This window comes from Dysidea avara, chromosome 3, assembly GCF_963678975.1.
Source record: "Dysidea avara chromosome 3, odDysAvar1.4, whole genome shotgun sequence".
Classification (NCBI taxonomy): Eukaryota; Metazoa; Porifera; class Demospongiae; order Dictyoceratida; family Dysideidae; genus Dysidea; species Dysidea avara.
The window spans coordinates 47,734,844-47,754,482 of record NC_089274.1 but is presented as its reverse complement, the minus strand read 5'-3'; the positions used below and the strand labels follow the sequence as shown (position 1 = coordinate 47,754,482).

At 38.2% G+C, this 19,639-nt stretch overlaps 1 protein-coding gene across 1 annotated transcript in view; it reads left to right on the top strand.

Annotated features, from left to right (window-relative positions):
• Nucleotides 1-12,115: 12,115 nt before the first annotated feature.
• Nucleotides 12,116-19,639, top strand: part of LOC136251330 (uncharacterized) — a 28,870-nt gene continuing 21,346 nt past the window's right edge. Inside the window, exons 1-3 of the mRNA XM_066043771.1 lie at nucleotides 12,116-12,149; nucleotides 15,613-15,654; nucleotides 15,719-16,201. Of these exons, the coding sequence (XP_065899843.1) occupies nucleotides 12,131-12,149; nucleotides 15,613-15,654; nucleotides 15,719-16,201 (544 nt within the window). The 5' untranslated portion in view covers nucleotides 12,116-12,130. The remainder of the gene's footprint in view (nucleotides 12,150-15,612; nucleotides 15,655-15,718; nucleotides 16,202-19,639) is intronic.

Here is a 19,639-nt window from a genome sequence, read left to right as displayed (position 1 = left end):
GATCAGCTAGAAAAAAGTCACCCTGTAGAGAATTCAGCTACAAACAAATCACCCAGTAGAAAGATCAGGTAGAAGAAGTTACCTTGTAGAGAGTTCAGCTGCAAACAAATCCACTGTAGAGAGTTCAGCTAGAAACAAGTCACCCTGTAGAGAGATCAGCTAGAAACAAGTCACCCTGTAGAGAGTTCAGCTAGAAGAAGTCGCATTGCAGAGAGTTCAGCTACAAAGAAACTACCATGTAGAGAGTTCAGCTGCAAACAAATCACCCTGTAGAGAACTCAGCTACAAACAAATAGCCCTGTAGAAAGATCAGCTAGAAGAAGTTACCTTGTAGGGAGTTCAGCTACGAACAGATCACCCTGTAGAGAGTTCAGCTACAAACAAATCACACTGTAGAGAGTTCAGTTACAAAGAAACCACAATGTAGAGAGTTCAGCTGCAAAAATATCAATCACTCTGTAGAGAGTTCAGCTGCAAATAAATCACCCTGTAGAGAATTCAGCTACAAACAAATCACCCTGTAGAAAGGTCAGCTAGAAGAAGTTACCTTGTAGAGAGTTCAGCTACAAAGAAACTACCATGTAGAGAGTTCAGCTGCAAACAAATCATCCTGTAGAGAGTTCAGCTATGAAAAGATCACCCTTTAGAGAGTTCAGCTAGAATAAGTCACCTTTTAGAGAGTTCAGCTACAAAGCTACCACCATGTAGAGAGTTCAGCTGCAAAAAAATCAATCACTCTGTAGAGAGTTCAGCTAGAAGAAGTCACCTTGTAGAGAGTTCAGCTGCAAATAAATCACCCTGTAGAGAATTCAGCTACAAACAAATCACCCTGTAGAAAGATCAGCTAGAAGAAGTTACCTTGCAGAGAGTTCAGCTACAAAGAAACCAGAGTTCAGCTGCAAAGAAATCACCTGTAGAGAGTTCAGCTAGAAGAAGTCACATTGTAGAGAGTTCAGTTACAATGAAACTCCCATGTAGAGAGTTCAGCTGCAAACAAATCACCCTGTAGAGAACTCAGCTACAAACAAATATGCCCTGTAAAAAGATCAGCTAGAAAACAAGTCACCTTGTAGAGAGTTCAGCTAGAAGAAGTCACATTGTAGAGAATTCAGCTACAAAGAAATCACCTGTAGAGAGATCAGCTAGAAAACAAGTCACCTTGTAGAGAGTTCAGCTAGAAGAAGTCACATTGTAGAGAATTCAGCTACAAAGAAACTACCATGTATAGAGAGTTCAGCTGCAAACAAATCACCCCGTAGAAAGTTCAGCTATGAACAGATCACCCTGCAGAGAGATCAGCTAGAAACAAGTCACCCTGTAGAAAGATCAGCTATAAGAAGTTACCTTGTAGAGAGTTCAGCTACAAAGAAACCAGAGTTCAGCTGCAAAGAAATCACCTGCAGAGAGTTCAGCTAGAAGAAGTCACATTGTAGAGAGTTCAGTTACAATGAAACTCCCATGTAGAGAGTTCAGCTGCAAACAAATCACCCTGTAGAGAACTCAGCTACAAACAAATATGCCCTGTAAAAAGATCAGCTAGAAGAAGTTACCTTGTAGAGAGTTCAGCTGCAAACAAATCACCTGTAGAGAGTTCAGCTAGAAACAAGTCACCCTGTAGAGAGATCAGCTAGAAACAAGTCACCCTGTAGAGAGTTCAGCTAGAAGAAGTCACATTGTACTTTTCACACAGCTGTACAGGTTTTTAAAATTCTCAACAAGATTTCCCCTCCTGATTTACATGGGATTTTTTTCATATGCTGTGGATGCTACTGGTCGCTCTGGTAGAAATTTACACCGATTATTTGTTCCAAGTGTTAGAACTAATTATGGAAACAGTCTTTGGCGTACAGGGGTACGGCCATATGGAACAGATTACCTAAAGCACTATACAGTGCTAAAACTGTGAATGGTTTTAAAACATTATTTTGTACAATGTAATTCTGTTTTGTTGTGTATGTATGTACTTATATTGTATTGTATTTTTTTTTGTTGTGCTCTCAGGGCATAGCTGAAAAACAGCCTTCTTTGGCTGACGCTATTTTCCCTGATTAAATATCAATTTAAAAAAAAAAAAAAAATTGTAGAGAGTTCAGTTACAATGAAACTCTCATGTAGAGAGTTCAGCTGCAAACAAATCACCCTGTAGAGAACTCAGCTACAAACAAATATGCCCTGTAAAAAGATCAGCTAGAAGAAGTTACCTTGTAGAGAGTTCAGCTACAACAAAACCATCATGTAGAGAGTTCAGCTACAAAGAAATCACCTGTAGAGAGTTCAGCTAGAAACAAGTCACCCTGTAGAGAGATCAGCTAGAAAACAAGTCACCTTGTAGAGAGTTCAGCTAGAAGAAGTCACATTGTAGAGAATTCAGCTACAAAGAAACTACCATGTATAGAGAGTTCAGCTGCAAACAAATCACCCCGTAGAAAGTTCAGCTATGAACAGATCACCCTGCAGAGAGATCAGCTAGAAACAAGTCACCCTATAGAGAGTTCAGCTAGAAGAAATTACCTTGTAGAGAGTTCAGCTACAAAGAAACCACCATGTAGAGAGTTCAGCTGCAAACAAATCACCCAGTAGAAAGTTCAGCTATGAACAGATCACCCTGTTGAGAGTTCAGTTAGAAACAAGTCATCCTGTAGAGAGATCACCTAGAAGTATCACCTTGTAGAGAGTTCAGCTACAAACAAATCACCTGTAGAAAGTTCAGCTACAAACAAATCACCCTGTAGAGAGATCAGCTAGAAGAAGTCCCCTTGTAGAGAGTTCAGCTATAAAGAAACCACCATGTAGCGAATTCAGCTGCAAACGAACACCCTGTAGAGAACTCAGCTACAAACAAATCGCCCTGTAGAAAGATCAGCTAGAAGAAGTTACCTTGTAGGGATTTCAGCTACAAACAAATCACCCTGTAGAGAGTTCAGCTACAAAGAAATCATCAAGTAGAGAGTTCAGCTGCAAACAAATCATCCTGTAGAGAGTTCAGCTATGAAAAGATCACCCTGTAGAGAGTTCAGCTAGAAGAAGTCACTTATTAGAGAGTTTAGCTACAAAGCAACCACCATGTAGAGAGTTCAGCTGCAAACACATCACCCTGTAGAGAATTCTGCTACAAACAAATCGCCCTGTAGAGAGACCAGCTAGAAACAAGTCACCCTGTAGACAGATCAGCTAGAAGAAGTTACCTTGTAGAGAGTTCATCAGCTGCAAACAAATCACCCTGTAGAGAATTCAACTACAAACAGATAACCCTGCAGAGGGTTCAGCTAGAGTCAAGTCACCCTGTAGAGAGAATCCTGTAAAGAGTTCATCTACATACAAGCAGATCACCCTGTAGAGAGTTCAGCTACATTTCAAGTCACCCAGTAGAGAAATCAGCTGCAAATTATCCTGTGGGGATTAATTGACATGTAATAAATATATTCTCTCTTTTTATATTATGAACTCTTGATATATGCATTATATATATAATTTGTACATTTACTGATAAAATCAGAATGAGTTAAAGTATTTATAAAATCTGATTCATCTTTTTCTTTTTCCTGTGGTAAAGAAAAATATATAGGTTAAAAAGCCCCAAAGCTGGCCATAGGCCGGCTTTGGGGTATACAAATACAAAAAGAAGTGAAATCTAATCAAAAACAGCCAAGCTGTAAAAAAAGGAGTGCGGCCCTTGAAAAGGCTATGGTGAAAAAAGATGTGAAATCCAAGGTGGCGGCCAAGAAATGGCTGTGATGGTAGGTTAATGGTAAAAATTTTAATAACAACAATTCAGGTGAATTTTGTGCCAATTGACCAAGCGGCACCAAATTCACCTGAATTGTCGTTATTAAAATTTTTACCATTAACCTACCATCACAGCCATTTCTTGGCCGCCACCTTGGATTTCACATCTTTTTTCACCATAGCCTTTTCAAGGGCCGCACTCCTTTTTTTACAGCTTGGCTGTTTTTGATTAGATATATATATATATGGCAGATCCAGGATGGGGCATTTGGGGCAAATCCTCCCCCCCCCCCCCCCCCCCCCTCACCTTGTTAGTGGAGGAGCCACTAGCCATACTTCTGATTAAAATACTAAACTTTGTCAGGCCATGCAAGATCAGTCTATACATTACTAGCATTTATTCACCTGGAACAAAGTCAAACTAACTTTAAAATTATCACGGTGCGTAGAGGAGCTCACCTAATATCGGACGCTATTTCTCCTAAACTACAATGAATATTCAAACATTCTGCACATCTGCAGGTAGGCCAATGCTTCATAAACTTGTGTACCAAGTTTCAGATCTCTCGGGTTCTTGGTCTCGGTACAGCAACCTTTTGAAGACCAATCCGAATAATACGTAAAATCGGAAAAAACGCTCAATTCAAGGACAGCCATTGTTTGCAGATCACACTTGCATTAAATCAAAAGTTGCATACCTTCAGATTGTAGGGCTACTCATTTAATTTCTAAATATGTATGGTTTATTTCATTTAAAGTATTGTACTGATGAGTTATAGATCAAAGAAAAGAGGCTGTCACTGGAGCATTAATCGCCCTAGCTATTTTTGCTCGAAATCAGAAAAAATGGTTTGAAAATGCATACAAGGTGGATGATTGTTTTCGATTGTGTACTGAAAGTTGTTAAACACTAGTTCCTGCAAATCCAACACTATAAAGACATAAAATACTGCAGATCTGACTGCAGAATAGCAAAATCTTTAATATGGCTGTCAAACACTCTAACATAAAATGTCAATCATTTCAGCTGAAAGCCTAAAACTCTAAAACAAAAAGTAGGTAGATCCACATTTTAAGCATATCAGCATTATGTAGAATTGATTTACACCATCTTTTTGCAAAAAAATGGTGACTGTTATATTAGGGTGTTTGACTGCTCTATTACAGGGTTTTGGTATTCCTGTAATACCTTAAGTCTGGAGGACAGCGAATTTATTGGAAAAGTTGCTTGACAACTTGTAAATGATTAATTGACAGCCTGACAGCCTCTACTAGATCAGGGACACATCACAAGCTAACCCATCCTAGAACATCAGCGATACAGCGTCACTTTTACTTCAATAGAATCACACGACTTTACAACTACCTCCCAGCTATTAACATCAAGACACACGATAGTGTGTCGTGCGGCCCAAGAAGCCGGCGCGCCACACCGTGAGTATATTAACAGGAAGAAAGAAAACGCAATTTTCACACCTATGTAGCTCTGTGATCCCTTATCCGATTGGAACCAAATTTGCTAGAGACGTGCCGCCCAGTTAGGGGAGTCTACATACCAAATTTGAAGAAAATCGGTCCAACCATTTCCGAGATATGAGCGAACAAAATTTCGTTTTAATTTATTCGTTTTTTTCTTCTTCATCTTCATTTCGCACACTTGGCAAAATTCGCCATAAAACACGAATGCGTGCTCGGATTGGGCTGAAATTTGGCACACTTAAAGGGCTCATTAAGGCGGATCTCCGTACCAACTTTGGTAGCAATCCGATGAACATTCACGGAGTTATTACCGATTATTTGCGTAAAATAAGGTCGAAGGTCTGTCACGCCTACAGGGTAAACCCCTTGGAGGAATCAGTTGAAAATTGATATGTAGATGGAGCAACCATCGTAGGAGTGCCTTTTTGTGGTTTGAAAGGAATCGGGATAAAGACCATGGAGATATGACACAAAACCTAACCTGTGTCAAAATTACGCGATCGATTTTTATGAATAAAAAAACTATTAGTTTTCGTGTCTACCAGGCAAACCGCTTAGAGCAATGAACTGAAAATCAGTATGTAGCTGGAATAACCATCATAGAAAGTTCTTGCAGTAGTACAGAAGAATCGGAGTACAAATCACTGAGTTATGATTCGAAAGGCAACTAGGTGCAGCAAATGCGAGATCGAGATACTCTAATAGAACAGTCACCCTAATAAAGCATTCAGCTGCATGTATAATTTACACAGTTATATTACATTGCAAGTTATTCTGTAGGGAATTCAGCTACAAACAAGTCACCCTGTAGTCAGATCAGCTAGAAGAAGGTACCTAATAGAGAGTTCAGCTACAAAGAAGCCATCATGTAGAGAGTTCAGCTCAAATAAATCACCCTGTAGAGAATTCAGCTACAAACAAATTGCCCTGTAGAGAGATCAGCTAGAAGAAGTTACCTTGTAGAGAGTTCAGTTACAAAGAAACAATCATGCAAAGAGTTTAGCTGCAAACAAATCACCCAGTAGAAAATTCCGCTATGAACAGATCACACTATAGAGAGTTCAGTTAGAAACAAGTCATCCTGTAGAGAGATCAGCTAGAAGAAGTCACATTGTAGAGAGTTCAGTTACAAAGAAACAATCATGCAAAGAGTTCAGCTACAAACAAATCACCCTGTAGAGAGTTCAGCTAGAAACAAGTCACCCTGTAGAGAGATCAGCTAGAAACAAGTCACCCTGTAGAGAGTTCAGCTAGAAGAAGTTACATTGTAGAGAGTTCAGCTACAAAGAAACTACCATGTAGAGAGTTCAGCTGCAAACAAATTGCCCTGTAGAGAATTCAGCTACAAACAAATCACCCTGTAGAAAGATCAGCTAGAAGAAGTTACCTTGTAGAGAGTTTAGCTACAAACAAATCACCCTGTAGAGGATTCAGCTACAAACAAGTCACACTGTAGAGAGTTCAGCTAGAAGAAGTTACATTGTAGAGAGTTCAGCTACAAAGAAACTACCATGTAGAGAGTTCAGCTGCAAACAAATTGCCCTGTAGAGAATTCAGCTACAAACAAATCACCCTGTAGAAAGATCAGCTAGAAGAAGTTACCTTGTAGAGAGTTTAGCTACAAACAAATCACCCTGTAGAGGATTCAGCTACAAACAAGTCACACCGTAGAGAGTTCAGCTAGAAGAAGTTACATTGTAGAGAGTTCAGCTACAAAGAAACTACCATGTAGAGAGTTCAGCTGCAAACAAATTTCCCTTTAGAGAATTCAGCTACAAACAAATCACCCTGTAGAAAGATCATCTAGAAGAAGTTACCTTGTAGAGAGTTCAGCTACAAACAAATCACCCGTAGAGAGTTCAGCTAGAAACAAGTTACCTTGTAGAGAGTTCAGCTAGAAGAAGTTACATTGTAGAGAGTTCAGCTACAAAGAAACTACCATGTAGAGAGTTCAGCTGCAAACAAATTGCCCTGTAGAGAATTCAGCTACAAACAAATCACCCTGTAGAAAGATCAGCTAGAAGAAGTTACCTTGTAGAGAGTTTAGCTACAAACAAATCACCCTGTAGAGGATTCAGCTACAAACAAGTCACCCTGTAGAGAGTTCAGCTAGAAGAAGTTACATTGTAGAGAGTTCAGCTACAAAGAAACTACCATGTAGAGAGTTCAGCTGCAAACAAAATGCCCTGTAGAGAATTCAGCTACAAACAAATCACCCTGTAGAAAGATCATCTAGAAGAAGTTACCTTGTAGAGAGTTTAGCTACAAACAAATCACCCTGTAGAGAGTTCAGCTAGAAACAAGTTACCCTGTAGAGAGTTCAGCTAGAAGAAGTTACATTGAAGAGAGTTCAGTTACAAAGAAACTACCATGTAGAGAGTTCAGCTGCAAACAAATTGCCCTGTAGAGAATTCAGCTACAAACAAATCACCCTGTAGAAAGATCAGCTAGAAGAAGTTACCTTGTAGAGAATTCAGCTACAAACAAATCAACCTATAGAGAGTTCAGCTAGAAACAAGTTACACTGTAGAGAGATCAGCTAGAAACAAGTCACCCTGTAGAGAGTTCAGCTAGAAGAAGTCACATTGTAGAGAGTTCAGCTACAAATAAACTACCTTGTAGGGAGTTCAGCTGCAAACAAATTGCCCTGTAGAGAATTCAGCTACAAACAAATCACCCTGTAGAAAGATCATCTAGAAGAAGTTACCTTGTAGAGAGTTCAGCTACAAACAAATCACCCTGTAGAGAGTTCAGCTAGAAACAAGTTACCCTGTAGAGAGTTCAGCTAGAAGAAGTTACATTGTAGAGAGTTCAGCTACAAAGAAACTACCATATAGAGAGTTCAGCTACAAACAAATTGCCCTGTAGAGACAAACAAATCACCCTGTAGAAAGATCAGCTAGAAGAAGTTACCTTGTAGAGAGTTCAGCTACAAACAAATCACCCTGTAGAGGGTTCAACTACAAACAAGTCACCCTGTAGAGAGTTCAGCTAGAAGAAGGTACATTGTAGAGAGTTCAGCTACAAACAAATCAACCTGTAGAGAGTTCAGCTAGAAACAAGTTACACTGTAGAGAGATCAGCTAGAAACAAGTCATCCTGTAGAGAGTTCAGCTAGAAGAAGTCACATTGTAGAGAGTTCAGCTACAAAGAAACTACCATGTAGAGAGTTCAGCTGCAAACAAATTGCCCTGTAGAGAATTCAGCTACAAACAAATCACCCTGTAGAAAGATCAGCTAGAAGAAGTTACCTTGTAGAGAGTTCAGCTACAAACAAATCACCCTGTAGAGAGTTCAGCTAGAAACAAGTTACCCTGTAGAGAGCTCAGCTAGAAGAAGTTACATTGTAGAGAGTTCAGCTACAAAAAAACTACCATGTACAGAGTTCAGCTGCAAACAAATTGCCCTGTAGAGACAAACAAATCACCCTGTAGAAAGATCAGCTAGAAGAAGTTACCTTGTAGAGAGTTCAGCTACAAACAAATCACCCTGTAGAGAGTTCAGCTACAAGCAAGTCATCCGGTAGAGAGATCAGCTAGAAGGATCACCTTGCAGAGAGGTCAGCTACAAAGAAATCATCCTGCTTCATCTTTTCTTCTTCCTGTAGTAAAGAAAAAATGACAGGTTAAAAAGCCCTAAAGCCAGCCATAGGCCGGCTTTGGGGTATACAAATACAAAAAGAAGTGAAATCTAATCCAAAACAGCCTAGCTGTAAAAAAAGAGTGCGGCCCTGAGAAAGGCTATTGTGAAAAAAGATGTGAAATCCAAGGTGGCGGCCAAGAAATGGCTGTGATGGTAGGTTAATGGTAAAAAATTTAATAACAACAATTCAGGTGAATTTGGTGCCGCTTGGTCTTGGCACAAAATTCACCTGAATTGTCGTTATTAAAATTTTTACCATTAACCTACCATCACAGCCATTTCTTGGCCGCCACCTTGGATTTCACATCTTTTTTCACCATAGCCTTTCTCAGGGCCGCACTCTTTTTTTACAGCTTGGCTGTTTTGGATTAGATTTCATTACCAACTAACATTATCAAATGCCAATTAATCCAACACTTATGGACTCATTTTTACAATATTTTCAATTCTGATCGAGCCTGCACTTTTCACTTTCTTTGTCCATGTCATCGCTGCTCCAGTGTGCCTATATCTGTAAACTTCAATGAACTGTAACTATAATTCTGTAATTAACGGTAACTAAAATTGTTTATTTATTAATTTTTTTTTCACCTTGGATGTCAGCACCTGTTGCTGGCATACCTTCAGCATGCAATTTTGATTTTACTTGCACGCATGCTGTAAAGCTAAATAAATAAATTAAATAAATTGTATGCAATTATCCACTTTAAAATATTTTCAAAGCATTGATTACAATTTTGAGTTAGGGCGATTATTGCTCCAGTGACAGCCTCTTTTCTTTGGTCTATAACTCATCAGTACAATACTTTCAATGAAATAAACCATACATATTTAGAAATTAAATGAGTAGCCCTACAATCTGAAGGTATGCAATTTTTTATTTAATGCAAGTGTGATCTGCAAACAATGGCTGTCTTTGAATTGAGCGTTTTTTTCCGATTTTACGTATAATTCGGACTTGTCTTCAAAAGACTGCTGTACCGAGACCAAGAACCCGAGAGATCTGAAACTTGGTACACAAGTTGATGAAACATTGGCCTACTTGGAGATTTGTAGAATGTTTGAATGTTCATTGTAGTTTAGGAGAAATAGCGTCTGATATTGGAGCCCGTCCGAAATTAGGTGAGCTCCTCTACTTTTTTTTTTTGTTTTGTTTTTTTTTGTTTTTTTCTTATTCCCGGGGTGCCTGCACCCCTTGCCACCACCCCCAGCACCAGATGGTAAAAGTGCTGGACAAAAAGACTGTAAACTCAAAAAAAATCAATGAGATGGCAACACTTGGCCTTCCGAAATAGCTAGGTCAAGTGCTCCAATGGTCACAGGGCTGCCACGGTGTGACCTTGCTCCACGCAAGCAGGTCACTGCTGACTTGAGCAAAGAGAAGCTGGTGGAACATCTAATCCATGACACAACACTGCTGTAAGATTGGCCCCGTTGAGTAGATAGCATAGAAGCTAGACGTTTATAAGCAACTGTAGCCGCACTACCCATCCCTCCAAACGTGGAGAAAACCAATGGAGTGAATGAGCCCATTTCAACATCTCTTATTCTCTGTTCATACATCCTTTGTTTATCTCTTTCAAACTTTCTGTACAAGGAAGAAACCGCTGTGTTTCGATAACTGGGAGCAGTTGGATTGAAAATTCTAACATCAAAGAAAGCCTTCTGATGACGACTTCCCCAAAAACCATGTGCACTTACATCTAAACGTGCCTCATCCTCCACATTAGCTGTGACATAGTGAAAGGACTCACCAGACAGGGGTTGCAGCACTGGTTCAATGGCCACATTATGACATACTTCAGACAAAGCAGCAGCAGTGAAGTCCCTAAGTTCATTATGACGTAGAGTAGGGAAACCACCTGTAGCACAATTCATTGCATGATCAACAGTAAAGCCATGACCACAGACACACTTAGCAGGTAGACCATTGGGCAACCAACCATATCGTAGACACAGTGCATCCCTAAATGCACCTTTATGGAGTGCAAAACCATGTTCTTCAATAGGAAGCACTGATAACCATGATGAGGCACCTTTCTCACTAGATAAAGAAACAATACGACGTAAACTAACTGGCAACTGTGGTGTGAGTTCCGATTGCTTACAAACCAGCTGCCGATGTCTCAAAGCTATAACATCAGCCTTAGCTTGACGCTGGGCACTAACCACTGACATCCTAAAGCAAGTCTGTTGTTCAATGATCTCCTTGGTTAAAGATGAGGTAACTTGAATGGAAGAATCAAAATGAGCTCCTCTACTACGCGCGTCTACTACGCGCGTCTAAAAATAACTATCGTGCTGCAGTTATTTATGATCTTAAGACATTTTATTTTAATAGAACCTTTTAAACAGCTTTTAAGATTTTACAACCATCTGCAAAGGCCAAAATAGTAAAAATCAACAGTGAGACACTACTAAGACGTAAGAGGTGAGAATCTGGTTCTCCTCAACCACCTACAACTTAGCCTGTTTGTGCCCCTCCCCTTGCCAACGCCCCTGGAGAGAAAAACCATCATAGCATGTTCAAAACCCATGCACGATTGTATATATACCTGAGTTGATTTGATTTATATATTTAAGGCCACTCCAAATAAATTCTCTGTTTCCCGTCCTAGACTCAGGCATATTTGCATGCGGGCGGGCGGTCCATTTCCATTATTTCATTATAGGATTGGCAGCTTTTCAAGCCATTATTTACCTGGCACAATCATAAAAAGCTGCATAAAAGCATACTTAAGCTTGTTCCTTCCTTACTAAGTTGCAAAAATAACACAAATGTGAAGTGTGTGCCAACTTGATAGCGCTGCTGACACGTGAGCTGACACCGTTTCGAGATGGCTTTTACTGAGTCTGTCAGCATGCAAAAATAACCGGAAATAATGGAAGAATACGGAATAATGGAAGTTTTAGAGCTGACAGTAACCAGATGCGGGCGGTGGACGGGAAATAGAAAATTTATTTGGAGTGGCCTAACCTCCAGGCATAGATCCTTTATATAAAGGATCTATGCTCCAGGCAATCGGCTACAGCCATTCTTCCTTGTCCAGAGGAGTACATCACATACAAATAAGTACATCACATACACATAAGTACAACACCAAAACATCCGTCCCTTTTAGCTAATTCGGAGCTCGGGCGTTTTAAGGATATGGAGAGTATTCGTTTTAGTATACGGTTTCTCGTAAATTCCTGGAATTCCCTTAGCAGCCGGGCAGTAGAAAGGGCAAGTTAGAGCAACCCTATCGCGGCAAAATCCTGCGGCAAGAATCCTGAGTGAACTATGTTCAGCTTTTCTTTAGGTATGTGTAATGAATATATTCTAGTTCCTATTTATAGTTATTTTTGTACACTATGATTAGCGTCTCACCCTTGATGGGTTTTGCTAATAAATAAATAAAAAGTATAAAGATACCCGGCATTTGTAGGTTTAGCTAATTCTCTGCATCAATGACTCATTAGGCCAATGAAACTTGATTAGCAGTTTCGCGTCATCGCCCGCATGTTTTTGATACACCCGCATGGAATTTCATTATTGGTATTTCAGATCGAAATACTCTAATAGAACAGTCACTTTTACTCTAATAGAGCAATCAGCTATACTCTAATGGAAAAATCACTTGTTATAGATTAGTAACGTACTTTAGCTATTTAATGCAAGAGTAATCAGTGTAGATCTCACTGTTTTTTGGCAGAAATCTTCATGTTTGGATGTGTGTTGTGCTTTTGGAAAAATAATGAATAATGAATAATAACCGCCCGCCCGCATCAAATTTTCAAAAATCTGAGCGAGAAACTGGTAATCAAGTTTCATTGGCCTTAGCTAGATCTTGTTTGTCATATATTGTCATCAGCTCAGCGAACATGGATTAAGACTTGAGGAGTTGTTTCCATCATTATACACAAAAAAGAATATTGGTGTCAAAACAGTACCTTGGGACACATCTTTGTTGTTGCAGCATCTTGACTTTTTGCCAATTATATATTAGATTTATATTGGTTGCAATTGGTGAACCAAGCTAGCCATTCATGTCGCGTAGCTACTACTTCAGTGTGATGTTAGCTAGTGTGAATTGCAACTCATAATGACTATAAACATTGTGTTGACACGTCGTGCCATTAGCTACATGACAAGGAAGACATGTCCATGGATAACATGTATACTGTAGGGACATACATTGTTGTTATTGATTTGACATTAATTCATATCAGTGCACACTGCATATGAATTATTGAATATAATATCGTCTGTATCTTATAATGACTTAATAAAGATGGCAACCCATTGTGATAAATAGCCATTGACCCTTCCATTGTGGAGCACAATAGCTGTTGTCACATATAGGTATACCCACACATAAGGATATCCTCTGCTTACTTATACCAAAAGTTTATAATAGTGTTTAGGGAATATTTTGCTTATACAGATTATTATGCAAGTGTTGCCTTTAACATGTCCCACATCCTTTAATGCTTAACATGGCTATAGGCTATATATAGTCATAAGGTACTAAGTGATGAATACTTTAACCTGGTGAACATTTCCTGCTTTGTGCTTATATGGACATGCTGTCAATACAATTCCATGTGGTTCATATAAGGAGGTATAGTGACTAAGTGTGCTGAATTGTCAGATGACTTCCTGCCTATACAATTTTACTATGTCACCACTTACATGAAGAATACAGGTTGGTCCATGCTTTCACTGAGGTATGACATACTTTGACATTGTGTTAAGATAACTAGCTGCTAGTGCCATTAATGACATATCTTTTGACTTGAAGATGATGTTTAAGTCCATAAATGTGTCTACACCCATGTAAACAAGTGTCTTCACATTGTGGTCATGTGGGTGCTCTTGTTATCTATATAGAGCACCAAAATTAATTTGTGTGCTTGCGTTTAAATCCAGCTAATGTCATTTTTTATGTACACTTTGTACAGCTGAACATTTAACAGTATTCAAAACATACAGTAACAATAGGACTGAGTGAAATTGAATGCAACTTTAATTATATAGTTGTCATAGTTGTCGTAAATCAATACATGCATTTATTCCTTTGTTACAATACTGTATGTTGAAGGCAGTGATGTATGGAAGACTCTGAGCTATATTCCTCAGATACAACTGTAGTGTTTGCACAAATTGCTTGACCCAACCCAGGTTTGATTCTCATTTAGGTCCAACTTTATAATGACTACCATTTGGTGCATTCTGTGCACAAACATTTTTGCACACATTTTCACTATAATTCTCACAGCACAGCAATGGCATAGACTGGCTTCCATTTTAGGGACTCTTAGATGTACATTTGTGAGTAGAGCATGCAAGGGCATGCAGGCAAATTGCATCCTTGTCTATTTGTCTGTGTCATTGTCCCATGCATATGTGTTGTATTAGAGTAAGTGCCACGAGTATGTTTGTGCTTTATGTTTAAATGGAGATGGTCCTGCATATAGGGCAGGTATCTACACTAGTCATTAACAAAGCATGGTACAGCTTTCCTACAGTATCTAGTTCCATTCTCAGTAATAATTTGCCTATACTTTTCATTGAAAAGTTGAAAAGGCTTAGTGCACATGTGCAGGTACACTAGTTGTATAATTTGGTTGACATAACTATGCATGTAAATAGCAGGTATAAAGTGCTATTTTGTTGTGGAGTATGTGCATTTGTAACTATCGTTGTGTTTGTTTCTCTTATCACAAATGCAAAAAATGTACAGCTGTATGCAAGTACATAAGACAATGCATCAGTTTTATTTAACAGTGCTCCGTTCTACTGCTTCATAGTACTCAAAATACTATTATCCTTAACATTAATGTAATTGAAGATTACATTAGTAGGCCACACAGAGTAATTAGAATTGTACTGGTCACTGTAGACAAAAATGCAGACAAGTAAATACCACTTAGCCAAAAACAGTATTTTTTAATGTTCCATTTAATATGTGCAACCAACCACAGAAAAAATGTAAAATTGTCCTATAAGAAACTCTAATAACAAAATGCTATTGTAGAGTCTCAGTGATATAAGCTCTTGTGTTTTTTGTGTACTTGTGTATAGTACTTTGTAAGCATGGTAAGAACTTCTTTTAGAGGTATTGATTGATACAGTAAAAAGTAGTTAGTGACAGGGTCTGTAACAACTGGGCATGTGAACTCATAAAATTTGCCTACTAATTCAAACTTTCATCATTCACCACTTTAACTATGGTCTTGCAATTTTAAATACTTTAATTGGCTATGTAATACAATTCAAGTAATGGTCCATGTAGATCTTTAGTTGCGTGACTGAGATAGCTACGACATGTTATGTGGTGTGGTTTGTGTTCACATGTTTAGTTTCCACAAGCCCAGTCATATGTTGTGCTGTATCTGTACTGTAATGTTACAAAGTAATAGTATTAATTGATTCAGCATAAGGCTGGCATCAATCTGTATGTGAATACACTAATTATGTGCAGTATTGGGAAGTTGTACCAGATGGTTCATCAGAAAAAAATTCCAAGCAATAGATAGCCAGCACATCACTCTTGATCACATTCAGTTTGTGTGATGACAACATGAGCTGCTCTGGATACAGATTATTCAGGATGACATCAGTCTTAAATTTTACACTATTAATGTTAATTTTCACACAGAAAGTCCCTCAGAAAAAGTACATTTTTATGCAAATCATTGTTAAGGTGGTGAGATGATGAACATGTTATGCATAATGTGTGGAAGGTACATGCGTTATACAAATTATTTCACTGTTTACAGCATTAGTTGTTTATGCAGTTTACACTTGCTTCTCATTATCAGGTTAGTAAAGAAGTCATTCTACTGAACATTTGATATTGTATATACTATACCCTGTACATTACAGCTGTTAGTGGTCAAGTGTGTACATCTCCTGAGACTGTTGGGTCAGTGTTTGAGACTGAGGCTGGTGTTATTGGTCAAGGTCCAACGTACATACTAACTGAATATACAGTTCAGTGTGAAGGGATTGTGACTACCTGGGAGTTCTGTTATCAGAGACTAGGTGTATCATCGGTGACATTTAATCCTGGTATTTGGGAGAGGACTGGAAGCACTATTTATTCACTCATCCAATCAAACACAGTCACATTCAATCCTAGTGTTGGTAGTACATTTTCGTGTCAGAACTACATCCTCCCAGTAACAGAACAGTTTACTGCACCATCAGGATCAGTTGTGGGATTGTATTCTAACATTAATGTACTGTTGTTACGTACTACTGATAACAGTCAAATAACAACTTATCAAGTTACTGGTAATCAAAGTAGTGTTGTTGGTGGAAGTACTAATGATGTTAACTACAATATTGCTATTAGAGTACACCTTGGTAAGTTAGTAGGAAATTGTACACTCATGTCATGCGGCTAATAAAGCCGGCACACCACACTGTGAGTATATTTACAGAAAGAAATAAAACGCAAGTTTTACAATACATATATAGCTAGCTCCCTTCTTGAATTGGAATCATTTTTTTTGGTACTGCAAACACCCTCCACCTCAGCACCTCACACATACCAAATTTGAGCAAGATTGCCTAATGCAATTGTGAAATACATGCCCTCAAAACTTGGCTTAATTTCTTTGTTTTTTCTTCTTCATTTCGGGATGGGGGGTGGGGCTTAGATTATTCTTTTCATACACTTTACAAAAAACATTATAAAATCCAAATGTGTAGTTCGATTTTCTTGAGCTTTGATGCACTTTAAGATTGTATTGCACGAAATCACATACCAATTACAAGCTTGGTGCAAATCTGATAAACAGTCATAGAGCTATGGACGATTCTTTGCATTTAAAAAGACCGACTTGTTGTCACGCCTACAAGATAAACCACTTATGAGAATAACATAAAAATCAGCATGCATATAAGTTTATCATCATACCTTAAACCTTTTGTGGTTTAAAGAAATCACATTGATAGCTGCAGAGTTACAACGCAAAAACCAAACAACTGTAAATCAGGGGGTTGATATACAATAGAACAGTCACTGTGCTGTAAATGGTGCATGAAAAATATCAACAAAACTTACCAGTGTTCGGACCAGGGATCTCCATACTGAGCATCCAAATCCTTAACCACTGAGCCACTGCTATCATGGCTGTTTGCCTCACTTCTACTCAATAGTAAAAGTGCATAATTTCATAGGTGTACCACTAGAACATTCTATGTTTATTCTATTAAAAATCCTTGAAAAAATGTGCACTCAATTGAAGTATATAAAAGTATTCAAACAAACTCTGCAATACTATTGCAAACTTCTCTAGCATTTCATCAAATCAATACTGATATTATTATAGCCATGATCTGCAAGGTATATTACACTATGATTAAGATCTACCCATGCCAATCGTCATCATCATAATAAGTGCTATGCTAGCAAAAATTGTGACAACGGGGCATATTCTAGATTGAGAAACTATGACTTATTACGTCTTGCATAAAAACCAGTTGAGATACTCTAATAGAACAGTTACTGCAAAATAGAATTCCTATAACAGACAAATAGTGTAATCATGCATACCTAACTTGGAAGGAATTTACTTTGTTATAGAATACTAAATGCAGCACTATAGCACAATTTTATATAGCCATAGCCATGAACAAGCAAGCACAAAATTATACAGCGATTATTAATATAGATCCTTTGGTTTTAGGTGTTGAATAAGTATTTTTCTGTATTGGTAGTTTATCTTATATCATTGTCACTGCATCTGTAGATAAGAACAATGATGTGTGTAAAAGCCAGCTTTGAGGTATTTTAAAAAGTGAAATTAAACTAAAAATAGTCAAAAAGTATTATCATTAACATCATTGCAGCCATTTCATGGCCACCACTTTTTTTTCACCACCTTTTTTCACTCAGACGTTTCAAGGCCACACCCATTTTATACAGCTTGGCTGTTTTTGATTCATTGTGCGTGATCAAGATACTCATCACCTATTAGAGCATACAGCATTGTTAGTAAGTTACTCTATTAGAGTGTTCTGCTACTGTCTGTAATAAATCACTGTGTAGATGCAACAAGTCACCCAGTAGAGAGTTCAGCTAAAACAAGTTACCCAGTAGAGAGTTCAGCTACAAGAAAAGTTAGAGCTCAACCACAAACAAGAGCATTCAGTTACAAAAAGCCACCATGTAGAGAGATCAGCTACAAGCAAAATCACCCTGTGGAGATTTCAACTACAAAAAGCCATCCTATAGAGAGATTAGCTAGAAAAAAGTCACCTATAGAGAGTTCAGCTACAAACAAGTCACACAGTAGAGAGTTCAGCTACAAACAAGTCACCCAGTAGAGAGAAGTCACCCAGTAGAGAGTTCAGCTATGAACAATACCTAGTAAAGAATTCAGCTATAAATAAACCATCTTGTAGAAGAATTCAGCTACAAACAAATCACCCTGTAGAGAGTTCATCTACAAAAATGTCATCCAGTAGAGCATTCAGCTACAAACAAGTTACCTTTAGACAGTTCTGCTACAAACAAGCTACTCAGTAGAGAGTTCAGCTACAAACGAGTCACCCCAGCTACAAATAAACCACAAAGTTCAACTATAAGCCACGTAGTAATTATAATAATATAACTAGTTGCATAGTAATTTGTAACAAGGATTAATTAACTGTCCAAAATTGTAACAAGTTGGATAGTTACATACTGTTGGCCTGTTGAGAAAAGCTCATTTATATAAAAATTGGTGCAATTATAAAAAATGAATGTTTCCTTTGCATCTTTGTCTCCTTCCTGTAGTAAAGAAAAAAGACAGGTAAAAAAGGCCCCAAAACTGGCCTATGGCCTGCATGCTTTGGAGAATACAAATACAAAAAGAAGTAATATCTTATCAAAAACAGTCAAGCTGTAAAAAAAGGGTGCACTCCCCAAAAAGCTATGGCGAAAAAGATGTGAAATCCAAGTTGGCGGCCAACAAATGGCTGTGATGGTAGGTAAATGGAAAAAAAATTTTAATAATGACAATTCAGGTGAATTTGCTGTCGAGTCCTAGTGAAACTTGGAGGAGGCAGTACAAATTCACCTGAATTGTTGATATTAAAATTTTTGCCATTTACCTACCATCACAGCCATTTCTTGGCTGCCAACTTGGATTTCACCTCTCTTTTTCATCGTGGCTTTATGGGGGCAGCACCCTTTTTTTACAGCTTAGCTGTTTTTGATTAGATTCATTATTACTTGAAATTGCTTTTTTGAGGTGAGTCTGACTGCTAATTCTAATTGCTTTAGGGCATACAACATAATTATGGTGTTTAGCATGTAGGTCTCCAATCTAACTAGTTGGCATGTATTCATATAATACTATGGTACATGTATTAAGAAGTACAAGCAACAAGTGTTCTTTCATAGGTACAAGTGTCTTTGTACCTACGAAAGAACAGTACATGTTGTGATGGTTACTGTGGTGCCCAGCACTTCAAAGTTACCATGTCAATTATATTTTGTGGCTGTTTGATACCTGTTAAGTGCCATGTGTATGGATTTACAATGGTCAGGGACACAGCTCCCTATTTACAGCCAACCATAGCTTGGCCTACATGTTTATGGCATCAGGGGCATAGGGAGGGAGGTTTCCAAGAATTCAAGAAACTTCCTGATTTCTAAGTGTACACCACACTGCTTAAAGGTTAAAAGTGAGTGAGTAGGTAACATCATACAACAATTATAGTATAACAAAACTTCTAAGGGAAGGGAAGGACATGAACTCTCTTGAAAGTTCTTAAAAGATTGATATACTCTAATAGAGTAGTCAAGTATGT